Here is a 20689-nt window from a genome sequence, read left to right as displayed (position 1 = left end):
TTTCTTAAGCAGAGGGCACACTAGTCTACATGTTGCTAGAAAAATGTAGAAAGGGCTACTTTTTTTGTAGAAAGTGACGTGCACGCTATACGTTTCAGGCGTCTTTGTTGCAAGCCACTGTATCAAAGGACTGTTGATTTTATCGAAGCAACATTGTCAGAATAAATCAGCCAATGAAAGATGTAAAAAATCATGTGACTAGCTTCTTCGGTGGCGAAAAAAACGTGGAAAAATGGCGGAGAAAGTAAATGTGGAGCCGGGGTGGGATATTATGAGGGAGACTCTCCTTATCGATTGTTTTCAGGGTGATTTTTGGCAAGTAAATAAGTGTTAATTGGTACTTTACTGGCAGTTAATGATCAGTTTGTTAGTTAATGCAACAAGATGTAGTGGAGCGGCATTAAAGTCAACAAACGGTGTGTTAACGGTGTGTTACGTTTAAGTTCCCGAGTTTTCAGTATCATTTTGCCTCAAATAAACAACCTGCAAATACTGTGACACAGTTACTGATATCTCATTTGTAGAGGAGTAAAACAAATCGTCACCTGGCATAATTGGGAATTCTGTTCAAAATAACAGAATAAAAAATTATAACAATCACATTTCAACCTCTATCTATTTGCAATTACACGTAGTGACACGTTTATTTACACAAATAAAACTGAAAAACATTCAAGCCAAAAAGAACAAATTCAGAACAAAAATGATTAGGGTAAAGTAAATATTACTAATACAATCCTATATGTACAGATATAACGTTTCTTTTATTATATTGGAAAAAAAATGCTGGTAAATTGTGGACACTAAAAAACACCAATATACATTTTGATAGGAAATATCATCTGTGTATTGTCTTCTCTGTGTTGTCCATCAATATTTTATCTACAGTTTCTCCATCCTGTAGGACAGTGTCCCCTGGAATCTGAAGCAACAGATTTCATTCTGCATTTTCTAGCAACATGTAGACTAGTGTCCCCTTGGTTTTAGACTGCGTGGAGAACAGCAATCCAAGCAGCTGTTTCTTCATTTGTTCACTCTGAATGGTAAATCGGCCCGATCCTCAATGTGAATAATGGAATAATCAGTTCTTGCAACTCTCTTGGTCTCCGCCAATGCTTAGACCTGACATATTTTTTTAAAGACCATGTGCAGCACATTAAGTGTGAAAGAAATTCCAAAGCAAATTCAGTTTAAATAAAAAAGGGTCTCGGAATCTAATCCCTAGACTGCAGGACAGCCCAGTTCTTTGGCAGTGTTACTGTTTCTTCATTCTGTCTCCAAGTGTGACCACTGAAGTAATATTCTCAGTAAAACATGTGCTATTCACAGTGTGCGTGCTGCCTGAACAGCTTGCAATTTGCAGCAATAAAAACGAACAGAACAAACAAACCTGTAGCGCAACATTTTTTTACTAAAGCATTTTTTGTATTTCTATCAGCACTTAAGTTATGAAGAGGTGAAGTCGTAACTGCCGTATATAAATGTCTTTCCTCATTCCTCAGTGTTTGCTGTGCTGCTATTGATATTTCCTGATGGAAGAGAGTGGCAAAGTGTCTTGTGTAGAGGCGATGCAGCGCTCAAACAATGACAACAGTGTTCATTTCCAAACAGTTTCTTTAACTTGTTTTCATAGTATGGCACCGTTAAAAAATAATGTTGGCAACTGCTCCCGTGCTGGTGTTCAATACACAGTTAGGTGCGGCTGATGCTGTGTTTGTAATCTGGGTTGAATAGAGTACTCCCGTGCTGGTGTTGAATACACAGTTACTCCCGTGCTGGTGTTCAATACACAGTTAGGTGCGGCTGATGCTGTGTTTGTAATCTGGGTTGAATAGAGTACTCCCGTGCTGGTGTTGAATACACAGTTAGGTGCGACTGATGCTGTGTTTGTAATCTGGGTTGAATAGAGTACTCCCGTGCTGGTGTTGAATACACAGTTAGGTGCGACTGATGCTGTGTTTGTAATCTGGGTTGAATAGAGTACTCCCGTGCTGGCGTTCAATACACAGTTAGGTGCGACTGATGCTGTGTTTGTAATCTGGGTTGAATAGAGTACTCCCGTGCTGGTGTTCAATACACAGTTAGGTGTGACTGATGCTGTGTTTGTAATCTGGGTTGGATTTGCTTTACAGCCAGGAGTTGAGAGAAAACATACAACATATATCAACAATACAATACAATGCAGTAGCAGTAAATACATGCATATAGCAATAACAACAACCCAGTCACATGACCATCAGTGAAGTGAAAATAAGCAAGGGACCTGCCCAAAGTCGGTTCACAACAGGTAATCGCGACCAATATGTACACTTTTATTTAAAAAATCGATAGCTGATGGAATGAAAGATTTCCTGAACCTAATATTTCCACACCTGGGGAGGTGAAACCTGCACCCCGAAGGTAGCAACTGGAACTCACCATAGAGAGGGTGGTGGGAGTCCAGTAAAACGTACTGGGCCTTTCAAGAGACTCTCACTTGATACAGATGAGAAAGATCATGGAGAGTAACACCAGTTATCTTAAAGCTTTGTTTGACAGTGTTCCCAGTTTATTTTTGTTTTTCACACTAAGATTGCCAAACCAGCAGATCATGGCAAAGGTTATGGCAGACTCAAACGAAGAATAAAACACTTTCATCAGTGTGCAGGGTTTCATTAACACTTTCAGTAAGCCCTTTACAGTTTTCACTCACTGAGAATGATCAGCTGCAGTCATTTTAAAAGCCTCTGTGGCACTCTACCTACTTGCAGAACATCAAACCACGCTGACACTTCTCAAGCACAGCAGATTCCAGTCTGAGAGAACATTCTGCAGTGCCAGCAGAGCATGTTGACTGATGGTTTTATAAACATTTTATTACATGTATGTTAGTTTTTTACACACTTGTTTAATCAAAATTAGTAAATGATACCATTCGACAGAAACAAATATTTTTTTCAGGGATGGAAATAAGACACCAATTGCATAGCGCTGTCACCATTCCAGGTTTTACTACTACAAGCTTGATTAGCCACAGTGTATAGGTAACAAGCATGTGGGTCTTCTTAAACCAGGAATGGATCAAAGGGATCTGTAGTGGGAGCTGGAGTGTGATAAGACAGGCCAGCTCCCTAGCCCCGCTGGAGTGTAAAAGTCAGTGCAGCTCTCCCTGTGAGTTCCCAGCCAAGAGCTTGGTGCAAACGGAATTCGTACAGAATTGTGCTGTGACAGAGGGGCGAGCCTGTGTGCTTATTCATTATGTGTGTTTCTTTGGACCAGTATTTAGGTCTGAACACACTCTCTCACGCACACACTCAATGACACAGACACACACACGTACAAGTCTGCATAGCTGAGAGGAAGCATTGTTGATGGCTACATTTTTATGTGAAATTTGTTATTGGGCAAATTACTGGAGACAGCTTTTAGGAATGAAGGAAATACGCTTGACAAGGAACTATTCTACTGAACAGTGGGGAGGAGTGAACCATTTCACGACTGGGGGTAGTGGTTAAAAGTGTTATATTATACAAAAATGGAAATATTTTAGCTTTAAAGCTGGTCCTGAGTACAGTCTTCATTATGTGGTTTATAGTAAGTTGATATGTCATGTGTTCGGTGTTTCTGCTTCACTTTGCCGTCCTCTCACCGAAACTGCAAAGATGGTATCTCTTCTACAATAAGAGACTACACATGACATACTCACTTACAACAAAGAGCACTCCCCCCTTTGCTTTCAAAGTGCACGCTGCACTGAAATCTGTAAATAACGTTGAATGCATTTGAAGACAAGGGAGCATTGTAGAAGAATAAGAAAAGCGAGCAAACGGGAAGTTTCTGTATAAACAAGTATGGGAAGTAGGTTACTGAAAAGGGGTATTGGAGAATACTGAGGCTGAAAAGGAGAAAACAGGAAGGCACCAATGAAATCACAGGCTAAACTTATAAGACACCAACAAGTCGGTTTGATTAACATGTACCCAGCTGGGATTAGCTACAGCTTGATTTTATGGGAGCATCATATTACTGGTTTGTGTAAATGGTGATATGAGAATCTTTTTTCCATCCATGTTTTTGATCAGTTGTATTGTCAAAGACTAATTGAACAGGGGTTCACACTGTCAAGTGTATTGCCACTTTTCACCTGCAAACCTAAACACCGTCTGCACTCGTGAGACCCCTGAGCAGTAGGGGGAGCTGGAGCACGATGAGACAGGCCAGCTCCCTAACCCCTTTGGAGTGCAAAAGTCAGTGCAGCTCTCCCTGTGCGTTCCCTTCTTATTGCAGAACCTCGAAGTATGGGATTCTCCAGTACTGTAAAAATGCTCCTATAAAATCCAGGTGTGGCCTATCAGGGATAGCTTGAGCACACCGACGCCTAGACAAGTAGGCAAGCATTTTAGTCTGAGTTCAGGGGTGTGGTGTTAAGTTTGTATGGCTCACTGTGTGAACCAGGTGTATTGTGACTCATTAAATGGAGGGTTTGTACCCTCTCCAATGCCAGGAATATTTCATTTCTTGCCTGTTTTAATATCTTGTTATACTGCGTTTTGTTTTGTGTTTGAATGCTCTGCTGCTCTTTCTGTTTATAACAGACAAGGCACATAAAGCAGATATTAACCAGTTCAACAGGTAAGACATGTAATGGATTGTGAATGTGAGGAGGAAGAAGGGGAATTGCCAGGAATAGATCCAGATTGTTCCAACAATTAATGCAGCTGTAATTCTGACAAGATAATAACCCCTTTCTATCAACTTCACTTTTTCAGTGAATGACTGCATTGTAAATGAATGTGGTGCCATATTGTCATACTGTCACCTGCCTTTAAACCAATATTTGATTATGAAGGTAATCGCATGTATTTGGGAATTTGATAGAAGTACATTGTGATTGTTAAAAAAAAAAGGGGTAGTCTGTTGTATTTTGCATTGTTTATTTTGCAAAACCATCTAACAGGAACTCCTGTAATATGAGTTAGATGTGTTTCTAAATACGGGTTTGTTGAAGGCATTTTGGGCTGGTTTTCTTCTTACCTTGTGGGACAGCTCTCTTCTAAGTTCCTAGTGATATTTGGTGCACCTCACTCGTTAGAAGCTCCTGGGGGATTTGGGGTATCTGATAACTTGCTCTGGTCACACCATGCTGATTGTGTTTGCAGCAAAGCAAGAAATAATTTTGGGGTTTATTTTTCGTTCCTTTAGAGAGGCCCCTCCAAATGTTGATTTGCATCTTTACAAGAGTTTGGTAAGACCTATCTTACAGTACCACTGTTTTGTCTAGGACAGTACTAAGAAGCTTGAGTCCGTGCACAGATGTGCTTGTAGGATTGTATTGAATGACTGGAACTGGGCTTCTACTCATGACAATCTTCTTAGTCGCCCTTCTCTTAAACTATTTTATTCTTGTTCATTTCTATAAGGTTGTACAGTCACTGTGTTCTACCTCTGTCAGTCTGTGCTTATAAAAGACCTGGGCTGAGAGGTCTCCACAGAACTGCTCTGACCATCAGTCCTTATCTTTCAGTTGTGTCGTTATTCTTTCTTTGGAACAGCCTTGGGGTTCTGGAATGCCCTTCTGGATTCCATTGTGTCATTTGTCAAGCCTCTCTGGGTTTAAACTTCTGTTCAGCATCAATGCCGTTTTGAAGTGAACTTGTTTTAGTTGTTATGAAATTTAAATATAAATATAATAATGTTATATTGTTTATTACTGAGTATGGTCTACTTAGGTCCCTCTTTGTGTTAGTGCTGCACTATTGAGATGTACCTGTGGGCATAAAGTGAATAAACTAAACTAAACAGGAACTCCTGTAATATGAGTTAGCTGTGTTAGCAGTGCAGATATTTTAAGATGTAATTTCAAACGCACTTTTTTTTTCTTTTTTTTTTTTTTTCCCCATGGTGATTTCTTCAAATGGTTTGAATAAATGAGCAGAAATATCTGGGCTTCCCAAGCTGTCTTGGCTCAAGGCTGAGGCCCCCATCACTTTAGACATGCTGTCTGAGGACCCCAGCTGTAGTGAAACAGGCTGTTTGTTTGTACCTGTAGAAGTACCACTGCTTTCACTCTGTTCGTGTCAGTGTTCAGTAGTTACTGTACTCAGTTCTGCACGGACTGTAAATGCAACATTGAACTTACATTCACCCCTTTTTGTTGTATGACGTTAATGTTACATTCAAATAACCCCAAGCACCTAACAGCAGTATTCATTTAAATGAATTGATTCCCTGTTTGTATGTGATACAGCCCCTTGGAACCATCTCGCAGCCCACCCAGGAGATTCCTGACAACCAACAGCAGTGACGTAGGGACAGGATTTATAATTCAGTTTCATGTTGCATCTCCTGTTCTCTCAGCAGTTTGCTTGCTGACCCTTGTGTTCACCCTGACTAATGAATGTTCTGCCTCCTGCAGGTCTGTGGAAGCAGTGCTGCGATGACCTCATGAAGATTGAGATGCCGTCGCCACGGAAAGCCCCGGCAACGATATCCAAGCAGGGCTCCCTGTACCACGAGATGGGTAGGGATTCTGGTAGTCAGTAAAGACATTGTGGGACATCAGGTCCTCCCTGCTCGAAACACAGTATTACATACTTCAGTCTCCAACTGTTTGTGAAGGACTAAATACACACAAATAACAAAGAGTAGCGCTGGTGTTGCTGGGACTGAAATAGAGAAAACCGATCCGTTCAGAGTCTTTAAACAAAGGATGTAACAGAGTCCTTGTCACCAAAACAGCCCGGCAACTCCCATCCAAGTGGAGTAGCTCAAAGAAAAACTACTGGACACTTATAAGCCCCTTAAATTCAGGTTTGGTGTGTGCATCTTTTCAGCCTTTCTGAAAACAATTTTGCTGTACAGTCTGCAGTATAGAGCTTTGAGAATGTACAGGAGCCCAATGTCTTTGCCGAGGTTATACTTGGAGAGCGAGGGAGGATTTCACCAGCAGCAGTCCTGAAGTTATGTGGTGTTGAATTGCCATTAAGCCAGCTCTCTCTCTCATGATATACCCAGTTGTACCTTCAGCTATGGCAAAAGTTTAGCATCACCTAGAATGTTAGGATTGAGACATTAATTAAAACAAAACAAAGTATGTAATTTAGATCTTATATTTAACATTATTTAATCAAAGAAACTACAGGAAGCCATAATAGTGGTACAGTATTTCATGTTAGATTTTGAAATGGCACATTTTTCATTGGAAAATTATATGGGAAACGACAAAGCAGTATGTAATTCTATATGTTAACATAACATTATTCAGCAGGTTTCATTTGACTTTATGAAGCAAAATTTGTTCATTCTATTGGGTGATGCAAAACTTTTGTCCATAGCTGTACACGTTCTCAGGAAGGTATGCAGATGACAGAGGGTTATATGTGTTGTACATAGATAGAATTATATACACTGAACAAAAATATAAATGCAACATGTAAAGTGTTGGTCCCATGTTTCATGAGCTGAAATAAAAGATCCCAGAAATTTTCCATATGCAAAAAAGCTTATTTCTCTCAAATTTTGTGCACATATCCACCTGACAGGTGTGGCATAAAGAAGATGATTAAACAGCTTGATTATTACACAGGTGCACCTTGTGCTGGGGACAATAAAAGGACACTCTAAAATGTGCAGTTCTGTCACACAACACAATGCCACAGATGTCTCAAGTATTGAGGGAGCATGCAATTGGCCTGCTGACTGTGGGAATGTCAACCAAAGCTGTTGCCAGAGAATTGAATGTTCATTTCTCTACCATAAGCCGCCTCTAACGTTGTTTTAGAGAGTTTGGCAGTACGTCCAACCGGCCTCACAACCGCAGACCACGTGTAACCACGCCAGCCCAGGACCTCCACATCCAGCTTCTTCACCTGCGGGATCGTCCGAGACCAGCCACTCGGACAGCTGATGAAACTGTGGGTTTGCACAACTGAATAATTTCTGCACAAACAGTCTCAGGGAACCTCACTGGTTTTCTGATCCACTCCCCTACCTTTTTTTTTTTTTTTTAAGGTATCTGTGACCAACAGATGCATATCTGTATTCCCAGTCATGTGAAATCCATAGATTAGGGCCTAATGAATTTATTTCAATTGACTGATTTCCTTATATGAGCTGTAACTCAGCAAAATCTTTGAAATTGTTGCATGTTGCGTTTATATTTTTGTTCAGTGTGTGTGTATATATATATATATATATATATATATATATATATATATATATATATATATATATATATATATATATATATATTATATATATTTATGTAATTATTTATGCAGGAATTTAACCCATATGTAATTATATGTGCAAATGAGGTTTTCGTGTGAGCGTTTTACATTTTATTATGACCACTGGAATGAGCGAAGTAGGGCAGCTCCAATATAATGAGTGTGTCTTAATGAGCTGCAAGGACAAAGCCTGTCCTGTTGAAGTTTGAACCATTGTGTTACTGAGGGGACTTTAACAGAGCAACATAATACACCCCTCCCCTTCAATACTGCTCAAAGTGCGAGCAGAACGACTGTTCATTTGATAGGGTCGAATGCTGTAGGTCGACTGGTTGCCACTTAAAAAGACCGGATTACTTTGAATTACCAAAGCCCTTGAATAAGTGTGGCAAAACATTACAAATAGAAACAAATTAATAAACTTGAATATCATGTAACAAAAGAATACAATTACACACTGGAGCATACTGTAAAGTAGGGTTGGAACAATAATCGATTATCGTGATATTATCGGTAACGTTTTTGCATTGATAATTTTCTTGCATTGAGAAATTATATTGATAATCATATTATCGTCCGTTACCCACTATGATACGCTTGTGTGTAACAGTAACTCTGCATTGAAGCAGTGAGCAGCACTGAACTGTATGTGAGGCGCAAGACGTGGTCTGTGCGCGCTGTGTAGTGGGAAGTTGTAACTTGAGAGGTAAGATTCACTGCGTAGGTGAATGCTTGAAGCCAGTGGTGATAGCTACTGCAGAAAACCCCAAAACTCCAGAAAAGATTTGAGAAAAAAAACCCAGCATCAGTCCTGTGAGTCAGTTTTTTGGACAGAGTGATCCGCTAGGTAGTAAGCCCGTCTGTAAGCAGTGTCGAAAACCAATACCATGCAAAGGGAATACCACTAATCTCGTCACCCATCAGAGAGATCACCATCCAGATTCATATTCACATATTTCTGCAAGACCAAAATATGACAGAGGCAGAGTCGAATCTAAATCTGAACAGAGAAGCTCAAACATAACATTAACTGAGTTTCTGGAACGTAAATCTGTAGCATGAATCACCCGAAACACTGTTGAGAAACCTGGATTTCAATATCTGATAAACACATTGGACAACAGATATGAGATTCCATCAAGAAAATACTTCAGTGGTGCGTACATACGAGCAATGTGTGAGACCGAAGTCTCCGGTTTGAGGGCGGAATTGGATGGACTATCTCAGCTTCCCTGAAAGTGATATTGAGGTTGATCCACTAAACTGGTGGAAGATGCAAACCACATCTTTCCACTTGCAAGTGTCTGTGTTCGGCAGCCACGAGCATGCAGTCTGAAAGGCTGATATTTTTTAATCGCAATTTATAATTTATGGAACTTTTTTTTTTTTGGAAACACTTTTTTAATAAGTAGCCTATATTTCAAAAGTTGTTTCATAACTTTTATTAAAAATGCTGGTCTTTGGAAGTTGTCTATTTTTATATCTTCTAAACTCATAGAGGCAGTTGTCATGTTGCTCAAGTATATATAGCTTTAAATTTGATAAGTTTCAAGACATTTTACATATGTTATTTATTCAGCCGATAATCATAATTATCGTGATAATTTACAGCCGATAATTGAAAATGTCATTTTCGTCCAGCCCTTCTGTAAAGTTTATGGAACCCTGTTGTGTGAAATTTAATTACTTTAAATTTAAAAGGAAGTTGATGTGGAGGTAAATAAGACAATTACTTCACAGAGTAATTTCAAAAGGTCCTTTATTATTTCACACACACACACACACACACAGTTACATACACAGATGCTATACTGTGAATAACGATATCCCTAACGGGACACTACCCAACAAGGTTACATACAAAGATTATATTAATCACAGATCAATACAATCCATGAGACGCAACTGAATTAATTCTTACCCTTCCAAGCGGATCGGGAGAGCCCTTCGACCCTGGTAAGAGAAAGCAACTGTCTCCAAAAAATACCGAGCAGGACTGCGCGCTAATCCTCACGGCTGACTCTCATCAGAGCAGGGGAGAACCCCGTCCTTTTATAACTTACCAAGTTAGGCTTCTGCGTGCGAGAGAGTAATTGGCCAGATCACTCCCTCGAGGCTCGGCCCTCTGAATAAACCATCCCTTTCCCTAGAACATTCTGACAAAAACAAGTTATATAAGCATGACTTAAGGCTTAGTTATATCGAATACGGGTTATTATAGGGCAAGGGCACAGATGAACTCGAACGCATTTCTAGAACTTTCTAGAACACACTCTTTTTTTATTACAAACCCAAACAAAAGGTAGGTACACAGCACTATGCACTGATACTGGGGTAGAAGTAAATCAGCACTGTCAGGGCTGTCAATCGATTAAAAATAGATTGGTTAATTTATGGGCTAGTTGATTAATAGATCGGTAGATTAATCCGTGCATGTTTTTAAAAAAGGTAATGATATAGTGGCTGTCCGGCATAGTAAAAGAACAATAGAATATATATATATATAATATATATATATATATATATATATATATATATATATATATATATATATATAATATATATATATATTATATAAAGCCCAATGGGAATTTGTGGTCTTTTTAAAAGCATTTTTATTAATTTTAGTAAATGTAACATTTTCACAGAACAACCCTTCTTTCGGGAAACTGTCAGTCACATACCTGAAAACACAAGACAGCTGAGCTGCGTTTCCATTGTCGGTTGTTTGATCTGCTATTATAGCTACGGACTTGGCTTCCTTCTGCATCTAGCAGAACCTGAGGCACCGAAGAGAATAAGCCATTTGGAATCTTGTTGGAGGTACCAGAGAATACTGTGGCTGTTGACAAGTGATTGCACAACAAGCTGTCATAGTCAGAAATCAGAGAAAGTAATTCCACATAATTATCTCTAGTTGAGGAATTGGTGCCTTCATTGTGCCCTCTGAATGCCAGTTCTTGGTGGCCAAGGTAAACAACAGAATCAATCCAGCGTTTAAGAACCTCATAATGATTTTGTCTTACTTGCTTGTTGTAATGTATTGTATCCCTACACTTCTGCTCATTCAGTTGAGCATCAATCCAGGATTGTCCAAACGTTTTAAGTGTTACAGTGGCTCAGCTCGCAAGTGACGCTGGAATGCTCATGTTTTTGTGCTGACTTTATTAGACACCCTAGATTGCTGTAGTCAGTGCGGTTCCATATCGTCTTTTCTGTACTGAACAAAATACAGTTCCAGTAGTATACTTTTTTTTTTTTTTTTTTTTAATTGACAGCTACCGGTAAGCCATGGATACCTTTCCTAATTTGAATGTTGGAAGTGACAAGTATATCCCTTCCCTTCCTGTGGCAGTTTGGGTATTTGTGGTGTATGCCTCCATTTTTTCTGAGAAAGTTCTTGGAAATTGATTTGTAACCAGATCGACTACAATGTCTCTGTTGTCTTATGACTTTGTTTTTTATTTGTGAAAAACAATGGGGAGCAGAAGCGTAGTGTAGCTCTCGCTGTGGGGTTACTGTTTACGGCATAGTCACAGGATCAACTCTTCTTCCTCACCAAGACCCTGCCTGGATCGGGAGACCGGGAGTGTTTAAGTTGTCTTGCTTGTCTTGTTGAAGAGAAAGATTTCAGCCTTGCGACTCTAAGAAACTGCTGTAAGAAAAGAAAGGGAAAACTTCCCTCTCCACGCTACACTGGGGTATGTGACCTTACCTACTCAAACACTCATCTCATCTGCAAGCTCAACAGCTTTCAGTTTAAAGAACTTTTTCACCATCCTGATTGAAGTAACTTACAAAAAATAGATGATGAGTAAGTAGATTCAAGAAAATGCACAGAGTCCTTTTCTTCAATCAGTTGCCAGGTTTATTGAAATATGCAGGGAGTCTGGTCCCAAGTACAGGACAAACAACACTCAACATTACAATGTTTGCGTGACATTAAATACCCTTCTGTATAGATGGTCCACCTCCCCTTTCTCTGACACTTAACCAATGGTCAAGGTAATTGAATTTATTGTGTGTGTGTCTGTGTGTGTGGTCTAGTGTGACAACCTCTGAACTCAGTGCATTCTTCACACTCCTGGAGACAAAAGGTCCATACATCTGCCTTTTGTTATCTCCTTGCGACCCCCTTTGATGCCAGTGGGATTATCTCTTTTGATCTCTCTGAAGTCTAGAGCCTGTTCCCTTCTAGTCCACAGCATTGTTATCTCATTAGCTTGCAGTCATTGTTGGGCAGTTTGTAGACGCATCGTCTCTATCAGTGGTTAGCAGTACATGCAATTTGAACCAAACAGTCTGCTATCTGCAACATTAGTCTCTTTTCAGAAAAGAACACCAGTATAGCTCTGCTAGTCCACATGTGTAGCAAACCCCTAATCAATTCTCAATCCATGTTTTCCAACACTGATCAAGTTGTATCCACAGAAAAAAACTTCTATATAAGCCTCCCTCAAAAAACATTAAAAAAAAAAAAAAAAAAATGCCTCTTGAAAACCATAGTACTTCTAATTACCGCCGCCCCTTGAGTGAGCGCTGCAGTTGTTTTTAGCAATTTAAAATAAGCACTGCAGCATTAATTCAGAGTAATACAGTAAGTCAAGTATTTGGTAGTGTCTGGCGCTCTATTTGTGAATGTACTGTGTAGTAACACTTTGCTGTTTGTGCTCTAGATTTGAAAACTGGTTGGAACTGTTTCAATGTCATGATTGATATGTTTAGGAATTGCACCTGCACCTCCGTCCATCATCAAACGCATGCTGCCAAATTACTTCTCAATCAGGTGACGTGCCATTAGCGGAGTACCAGATTACTGAGCTAGACGGACACTTTTGTAATCAACTAGCTGGCTGTTTAGTGCTTCCCCTACTACAGTCCTCTACCCTCTACCCTCAATACTGAACAGAGACCATTGCACTGTACTTGTGATGCTAAACATGCAGCTCTGCTTACTGAAATGAGTGTTCCAGGGCTGAAAAGACAGACAGCAACGTTTAGCTGTGACATATAGAACACTTCGAGATAGGGCATGGTTTTACATTTGTATTTATGATAGTTGCATGTAATTGATTTGTTAATACATCAGCAATTGGATGTATAACCTAATACAAGAGAAAACAATACCGTATCTGGACACTATTGTACTGTTAAGGATTCACAGCGACAGTGCAGTAGCTTTCGATTTGCTGTACCTGTACATTCAGTAACAGTATACAGTAGCACTTTTCAGAATCTATTCCAAAGCTGTATTGCAGTGCAATGCCTATATGCACTGCATTAACCCTTTGTAATTTATTTTTATCATTATTATTTTTTTATTTGAAGGCGCCTTTATCCAGGGCATATAATAGCAACCGATAACGGCGACCAGGCTTTTTCGTGGGGTGACCTCATACTTCCTGTTTTCTATGCATAGTATTTCAATTTTGCATGTCAAGGAGAAAACAGATGCTCATTGATCATGAAAAGGGATTCACCTACCCCTTCCTGGAATTCTTTTTTTTATTTTAACATGGTTTTCGTGCTTACCCAGTTGTTGTAACGTCTAAAATCCAACGTGCATTGAATGCATGAGCGGAGTACAGATACAAAGGAATGCTGCTGCATACAACAGGCCAATGTTCTGGGGTGACTAAAAGCTGCCAGTGCACACAGGGTTAAAAGTACAGCTTAAAATCCTTATTTTAATATGAAGGCCACATTTTCCAAGAATCCTTGTGGTGAAATATAATTCCCAAAAAGGTGCCCTCCAACATAACCAAACCCTTAAAGCATTTACTCCAGTCTTTAATTAACTCCTGTTTTTTTTTTTTAAGAAGTAAAATAATTTAACAAAACTACAACCAAACAACTAAGTGATCTATCTAAGTTCCGTTCAGCTCTCTCAATGTGTTATATTTTTCATTTTGTAACATTAACATCATTTTCTCCCCTTTCCAAAATCAGGAGTTAAAGAATGGAGGAAATGCTTTGAAAACATGGTCCATTGTGTCATGTTTGTTTCTGGATGTCTGTGTTTCTTTTCTTATGGAATGACTTACTTTCTTCACATAAAACGCATGTTGTGAATATTACTACTGCGCCAATAACACAGCACCTTCTCTGGGCTTTTCTATCTGAGCACTGTGTTCTGGAAATCTAGCGTTGCCTGTTTCTCTGTACTGATAACTGAGTGCTTCCTCTAACGCAATGACTCTTGGCTCTGTGTCTCTCTCTCTCTCTTTCCTGCCCCTGCCTACCTCTTTCCCCTGTCTCCCCCTCCCCAGCCCCTCCTCTCCCTGCCTCCTCCTGCGAAGGCTTACTGCTGCAGGATAACGCCGTGTCGGCTGAGATCCGGGCTCTGCTCTCTTCCTATTACAACGACAGGTGAAGTAACAGAACTCCTCATCACAGCCACCCCATCTCATCACCTGCTCCCCAGGCACAGGTCTGAGCAGCCCGTCCACTCCATTTCCCTGCTCCAAGGCTCTGATCCACTACAGTGCAATGGTCGTGCTGCTTTAGCTATGCTGTCTACATCAACAGGGGCTAATTAGCAAGCTGGTCAAATCTGCAAAGGACACAAAGCTTGGAAGAGTGACTGACCCTCTTACAACCGCCCAGGAAATCCAAAAAGATTTAGACTGCTTACAGAACTGGGCAGAATTGTGGCAAATGAAATTCAGTGTCAACAAATGTAAAGTGTTACATGCCAGTCACAAAAATGTAAGACCCAAATACAAAATGGGGGTGTGACAGGATGACATCACAGCCCAGGCTGTTGAGTATCTGGAAGTAGACCCAGAGACAGAAGATGCAAGTTTGAATATGCTAATGAGTCTTTTAATTAAACAAATAAACAAAAACAAACAGTACAAACACTAACAAAAACCACGCTGGTCAAAAGAAAAGGCACAAGGGCCAAAACAAAAGGTCTGACAAAAACTCATGAAATATAAACTAAACAGACAGCACAGACCACGAAACACTAACTCTTACCATGAAAACTGACATTAGTTCTCAAGACTAACTAAGCAAACACCTGTGATTGATCACCTTATTTATACTCGTGTGGCTGGAGACTAAATTCATTATTTAATCCAATTCGTGGCTCCAGCCACATTCCCATGTGTTTTTGCAGGAGGATTTTAACTCCCAATAATCTGCACACGCACACACACCCAGGGTTCGGAATGTGTTTTTATCATGGAGAGTTGAGCTGAAAGGGACTCTGAGTTGAGTACAATATGTACAGTTGAAACTAACCATCACTCACACTGTCACAGTAGATAAGAAGAATTAACATCACAGGGGTGTTGTCAGTGTTTTTTGGAGGCGTTCTTGTCTGGGCTCAATAGTATCACGGTCAGTGTTAGACTCGGGGATGGACGCAGTCCACTCATTATTTTGGAAGGGTGGGCCCTGTCCACCCTCTATTTTTGTTTTTCACTCTCCACCTTCATTGTTAATTGCCTTGACTAGCCACCTATTTCTCAATAGTTCATCGTTTAATGTTCCCTTTCATTGCGTCTGCCTGCACGCTCTGTGGCTAAACAGTGCAGTACTGAAATTGACAATCCTCCATCTGGATCTGAAATTGACGTGACAGCTGGATTTTAGAGAGCGATTGCATTTTAGTTTTTTAACTAATGTTGTGTTTTTTATGCTTTTGTTTTTATTTGCAGTTTCATGTTGTTTTTCTTTTTTGCTTAGCATGCAGCAGTAATATGTATTTGAATGGATGTATGCTATTGTGTGGGCTATATTGGGGTTATTGTGATGACTTGGCTTATTTGAAAGCAGATGCTTTTATTCAAAGAGACTTGCAGTGACTAGGTAGGTGGCGAGCTATGCATCAACACCTGCTGCTGCTGCAGTCATGTACAATAGGACCTTTTTTTTTTTTTTATATCTCTTCCAAAGTACGGAGCACAAGGAGGTTAAGTGACTTGCTCAGGGTCACACACAGTAACCTCCTGGTAACATGACCCTTTCTTTAACCACTGGACCACCAAGCATCCTTAACATTTTGATGTTCCATTTATTCTCCTCAAGTTTTAAATACTCCTAAACAGTATGCCAGACATTTAGTGCATGTAAAATAGTTGTTTTTATTTTAAATGCTTAAACAATTTTGAGGGGGGGGGGGGGGGGGGGACCAGTTAGGCGATGTGAATGGTCAGATTGTTTTCCAGATGGTTTCATGTGGGTACTTCCGGCATTAACATTTTTAAAAATCCAGTATTGCACCGAATATAGCCTTGCAGCCAAATAATATTTCACAAGAACAAGCAAGGACAAGCCTCCTTGTTTAGAGAGTCTCATTTTCAGATTCTGGGCTGGGAACCTTCCATAGACAATCTACCCAACAGAGAGATTGGCAGCATTTTCCAGTTCAAAATGTTCGACTATTAATTATTATACTGATTATTGGTAGCCTAAAACTTTGTTCCAATCTTCACATAATGTATGTATTTACATGCAAATAATAATTTTCCCATCCAACTAACTGTCTTTTCATGGAGCCAGCCTCCCCAGATTATATCTATAGATCAGTTTCTTCATCTTTTTAGGTGTAAAATTAACCACATTGGCGCTGCTATAAATGTGAAGAAAATAAATCCCTAGGGGCCTGATGGGTCCCCAAGCCCCTTGTGTGTAGGAAACATGCACCACTGCGTAACCCTATAGTCCACTCGCTGCTTTCTTTAGGAGTCTAACCCTGATCACAGTGGTCCCAGTTTTTCTGGAACCTGGTGGCAGTGCAAAGTGAAAGCGGTTACCAAGCGTCAAATACATGGTGAAATGACAGCTAGCAGATCAGTAGAGCAGCAGGAGACACAAGCTGTTCAAATGAACCAAAACCTTTCAAGCAGTAAAATACACCTCTGCATACCCTTGATAATGCAAAACCTAAAGGGAGGAAGGGTTACAGTTCTGCAGAAGCATGAAGCCCCAATTTTGCAGCTCTTGTAGTAGCTGCTCTGTGGTGCTTAACAATACCTGTGAATAGTGTAGATGCAGAACGGCTCTTCTGATCTCAGGAATGTCAGATGTCATATCAAAAGTAAACTTTTAACATACCTTTTGTTTTACAAAAAACATAAAAACCACAGGAAATGAACTGGTGTGGTCCCTAAATGCATTTTAACAGTGTGTGGAAATGAACTGGTGTGGTCCCTAAATGCATTTTAACAGTGTGGTGGAAATGAACTGGTGCGGTCCCTAAATGCATTTTAACAGTGTGGTGGAAATGAACTGGTGCGGTCCCTAAATGCATTTTAACAGTGTGGTGGAAATGAACTGGTGCGGTCCCTAAATGCATTTTAACAGTGTGGTGGAAATGAACTGGTGCGGTCCCTAAATGCATTTTAACAGTGTGGTTAAATGCTAATGTTGTCTTCTGATTATGTGTGCTGTTGGGTGGATTTGTTATTGGGTGTCCCACCCCTACCTCTCCTTACCGTGCCTTACACAATACAATCTAATCTGAATCAGTGGATTCTTTTAGCTGAATACAAACGTCCTCTCAAACTCTGAAGCGCTGAAATGATCACGTCATGGAAATCCAATGGTGATGCCAAGCCTTATAATTAATTAGCTACAGAACCACAAGGGCGGATTTGTGTCAAATAAATACAACCCATCCCTTTACACAAGGAGTGCAGTACTGCATGTAGAGTTTCTGTTGTACCTGAAAGCACGAATTATTGAACTTGTAAGAATATTAAGACAGAAGATAGAAGCATGTATCTGTAAGAAGTACTTCACACTACTTATTTATCTATATCTAGAGAATTTGGTATCAGATTGTGGTGAAACGTGGCAAGGGCATTCATTAGCACAGGTTGAGAGTACCAGGCTCTGGGAAAACGTAGAGGAGCTTTCTTACATTTCTGGTCATGTTCATCTACTTTTTCAAGTCACCAATGCCTCTAATGTTGAATTTTGTTGCTGTGACTAGGATGCATGTTGATTTGTCTATCAGCCTGTTGCCTGAAATGCATACACTTCAAACTATAGCAGTTTGTATTTCTGTGGGTGAATCTGCCGGTTTACATATTGAATGTGCTGTTTTGCCCTTCTTGTTAGTCACGGTATTAGTGTAATAGCTTAGCACGTCAAAGTATAAAAATTGAATAATTCTAATTGATAGTTTGTGTGCTATTTAAAGCTTTGCCAAGTGTCACGGGGTGACACTTCCAATATAGGAAGTTTAATTAGATGACAGCAACAAATAGAATATCTTTTCAATGAGTAAAATTCCTGAAATTTGTGAAATTTGATACGTGTGTTGCCCTCTTCCAGAAGGATCCATCCAGCTCTGTGTGTAATCACTCTCTCTCTGCCCCCGCAGTTATTGATTCCTCCGACGATATTGGCACCGTCACGGACATCCTGACCAGACGGATTCAGGACTTCGACACTCGCCGCAACCTGGAGCCTCCCCCTCACTGGGTGGCGCTGTTTGACGGGCCCCACCATCGGCGCCACATCGTCCCCTCCTCCTCGGACAGTGACAGCGCCTACAGCACCAGCCCCTGTTCCCAGCATCGGCCTTGGCGAGCACGCCCCCGCACCCTTTCCCTTGATGCCAAGCTGAGCAGCCTGAAGAGCCGGGGGCAGGCCTGCAGCGAGCCCCCTGCCCGGCCTCTCATGGGGCTGTCCTGCACCAACTCCGCCTCCACCTCCAGCAGCAGTTCCAGCGAGGGAAGCTCCACCCCCGAGTCTGAAAGCGCCCCCTTCTCTCGGCCCACACCCGCCCGCCAGAGCCTGCTCAACCTCCGTGCCAAGCTGGACCCCAGGAGCTGACTGCAGAGCCCGGTCTAGCCCCTCAGTTATCCAGACTGGGGGTCTGAGCTATCCACACAACCACAGCCTGCCTGGTTTAGTAGACTACCAGAACCACTCACGTTCAACCCACCGTGCTTTCAGCTACTGGATTTCAAATACCTCGTTTCCTGAAGGGCTACACTGCAAATATCAGACTTTTTTTTTTTTTTTAATGTTTTTTCTCATATTGCTATTATTTAGAATATGCAACTGAAATGACCTTCACCAAACCAGCATTGGGGATTTGGGAACACAACTGGAAGAAACGTCATTATGTTACATGAAAAAAAATGAACCCTGACAGACGAGAGGAAAATTCTTACCCCTGGTCCAGACCTGTAACCTTCCTGGGGTCAATCCAATTGATCTAAAGACTGAGCGGTTTAAACACCACCACTGTTTAAATATTACATTTCCTGTCAATATACTTACATAAAAGTACATTTGTGGAGTTCCAGGCCAGGCAGTGGTGTAGTCGCCACTAGGGTATGCATAGATGCGACATTACGGGCATTTATTGTCAATTTCAGTTAGATAAGAAAACAGAGCAAAACAGAACAAGATTGTTCTGTGAAATATACTGCAAATACAGTATGTGCAGTGTTCAAATAACCCATGTAAATATCTGTATATGTATAAATCTTATATATCCGAAATATGTATTACGTATTCTATGTATAATCTAAATTTCTACATTCAGTAATAACCATGGGTTCTACTCCTAATATTCGAACACTGGCTGGAGGATCATGCGTCAGTTAATTCACATGTAACTTTGTTAAATAGGTCAAGCCTTCAGATTCCCCATTTTAAAAAACTAAAAAAAGCTTTAAAAAATCTAATACAATAAAAAAAAATTACATATTCTATAATACTGTGTATATATTCAAAGTTCTTGTGTAATGGGCAGTGCTGTGTGATGCACTGCCGTTATGGATTCTGTTCCCTGTCTGTGAGATGAGGTTAAAAGCTCTAAAACCACGCAGCAGTGCACGAATCTGCTGGCCTCTCCACTACACGTAAATGGTCAGCGCACGTTCATTATACAGCAGACGCTGCATGAAACAGCACATACATGATATGTGGAACACTCCGTGGTTTTTACTCCTGAGAGGCTTTGCTGAGAGCTCAACCAGATATCTCGGTATAGGGAAGTGGTTATGTTGGAATGTTTTTTCATAAGTTTGGCATTTATAGTGCCATTTGTTTTGACCTGTTTTTTGTGCTTGAGGTATATACTCCATTGCAGTGTGGTGTCCCTGTTTCTCCGATTTCAATTCTGACTAAATCTGTGCCACTTGTTTGATGAGCTGTGCTGAGTCTACTAAACGGGAAGTATTTAATGCTGAAACACGGCATATGCCGCTGTGAAGTTTTGTAATTTAACTTTTTTTGGGGGGAGATTGTTAAAACTATTTTGCATTATTGATTTTCTTAGACAGCTATATTGATATATACTTTTAACAGAAGAATACAGATCTGCTACTCTTCAGACAGAAACAGGCAGATGGAGCTCATTTTCTGAACTAGACTTGCATGCCCAAAAAGATGCACTGGCAATAACAGCATCAGAAATACAAGTGTAACATAAAATATTTAACTTTTGATGTGTGAAAAAAAAAAACAATAAAAATGCTTTGTTCATGTGGAGTCTTCTGTGTCCTGCA

At 40.3% G+C, this 20689-nt stretch overlaps 1 protein-coding gene across 4 annotated transcripts in view; it reads left to right on the top strand.

Annotated features, from left to right (window-relative positions):
- Window positions 1–19900, top strand: part of LOC121308062 (rhotekin-like) — a 123716-nt gene extending 103816 nt beyond the window's left edge. For 3 of the 4 annotated variants that reach the window (XM_041240387.1, XM_041240445.1, XM_041240512.1), the window contains exons 11-12: window positions 6395–6499; window positions 18547–19900. In XM_041240387.1, coding sequence (XP_041096321.1) covers window positions 6395–6499; window positions 18547–19001 — 560 coding nt within the window. In that variant the 3' untranslated portion in view covers window positions 19002–19900. Of the gene's footprint in view, window positions 1–6394; window positions 6500–14476; window positions 14577–18546 lie in introns of all 4 variants that reach the window. The other variant, XM_041240592.1, reaches the window with a different exon arrangement.
- Window positions 19901–20689: the final 789 nt, after the last annotated feature.

Source organism: Polyodon spathula, chromosome 1, assembly GCF_017654505.1.
Source record: "Polyodon spathula isolate WHYD16114869_AA chromosome 1, ASM1765450v1, whole genome shotgun sequence".
In the NCBI taxonomy this organism is placed as follows: domain Eukaryota; kingdom Metazoa; phylum Chordata; class Actinopteri; order Acipenseriformes; family Polyodontidae; genus Polyodon; species Polyodon spathula.
This window is presented reverse-complemented; position numbering and strand designations above follow the sequence as displayed.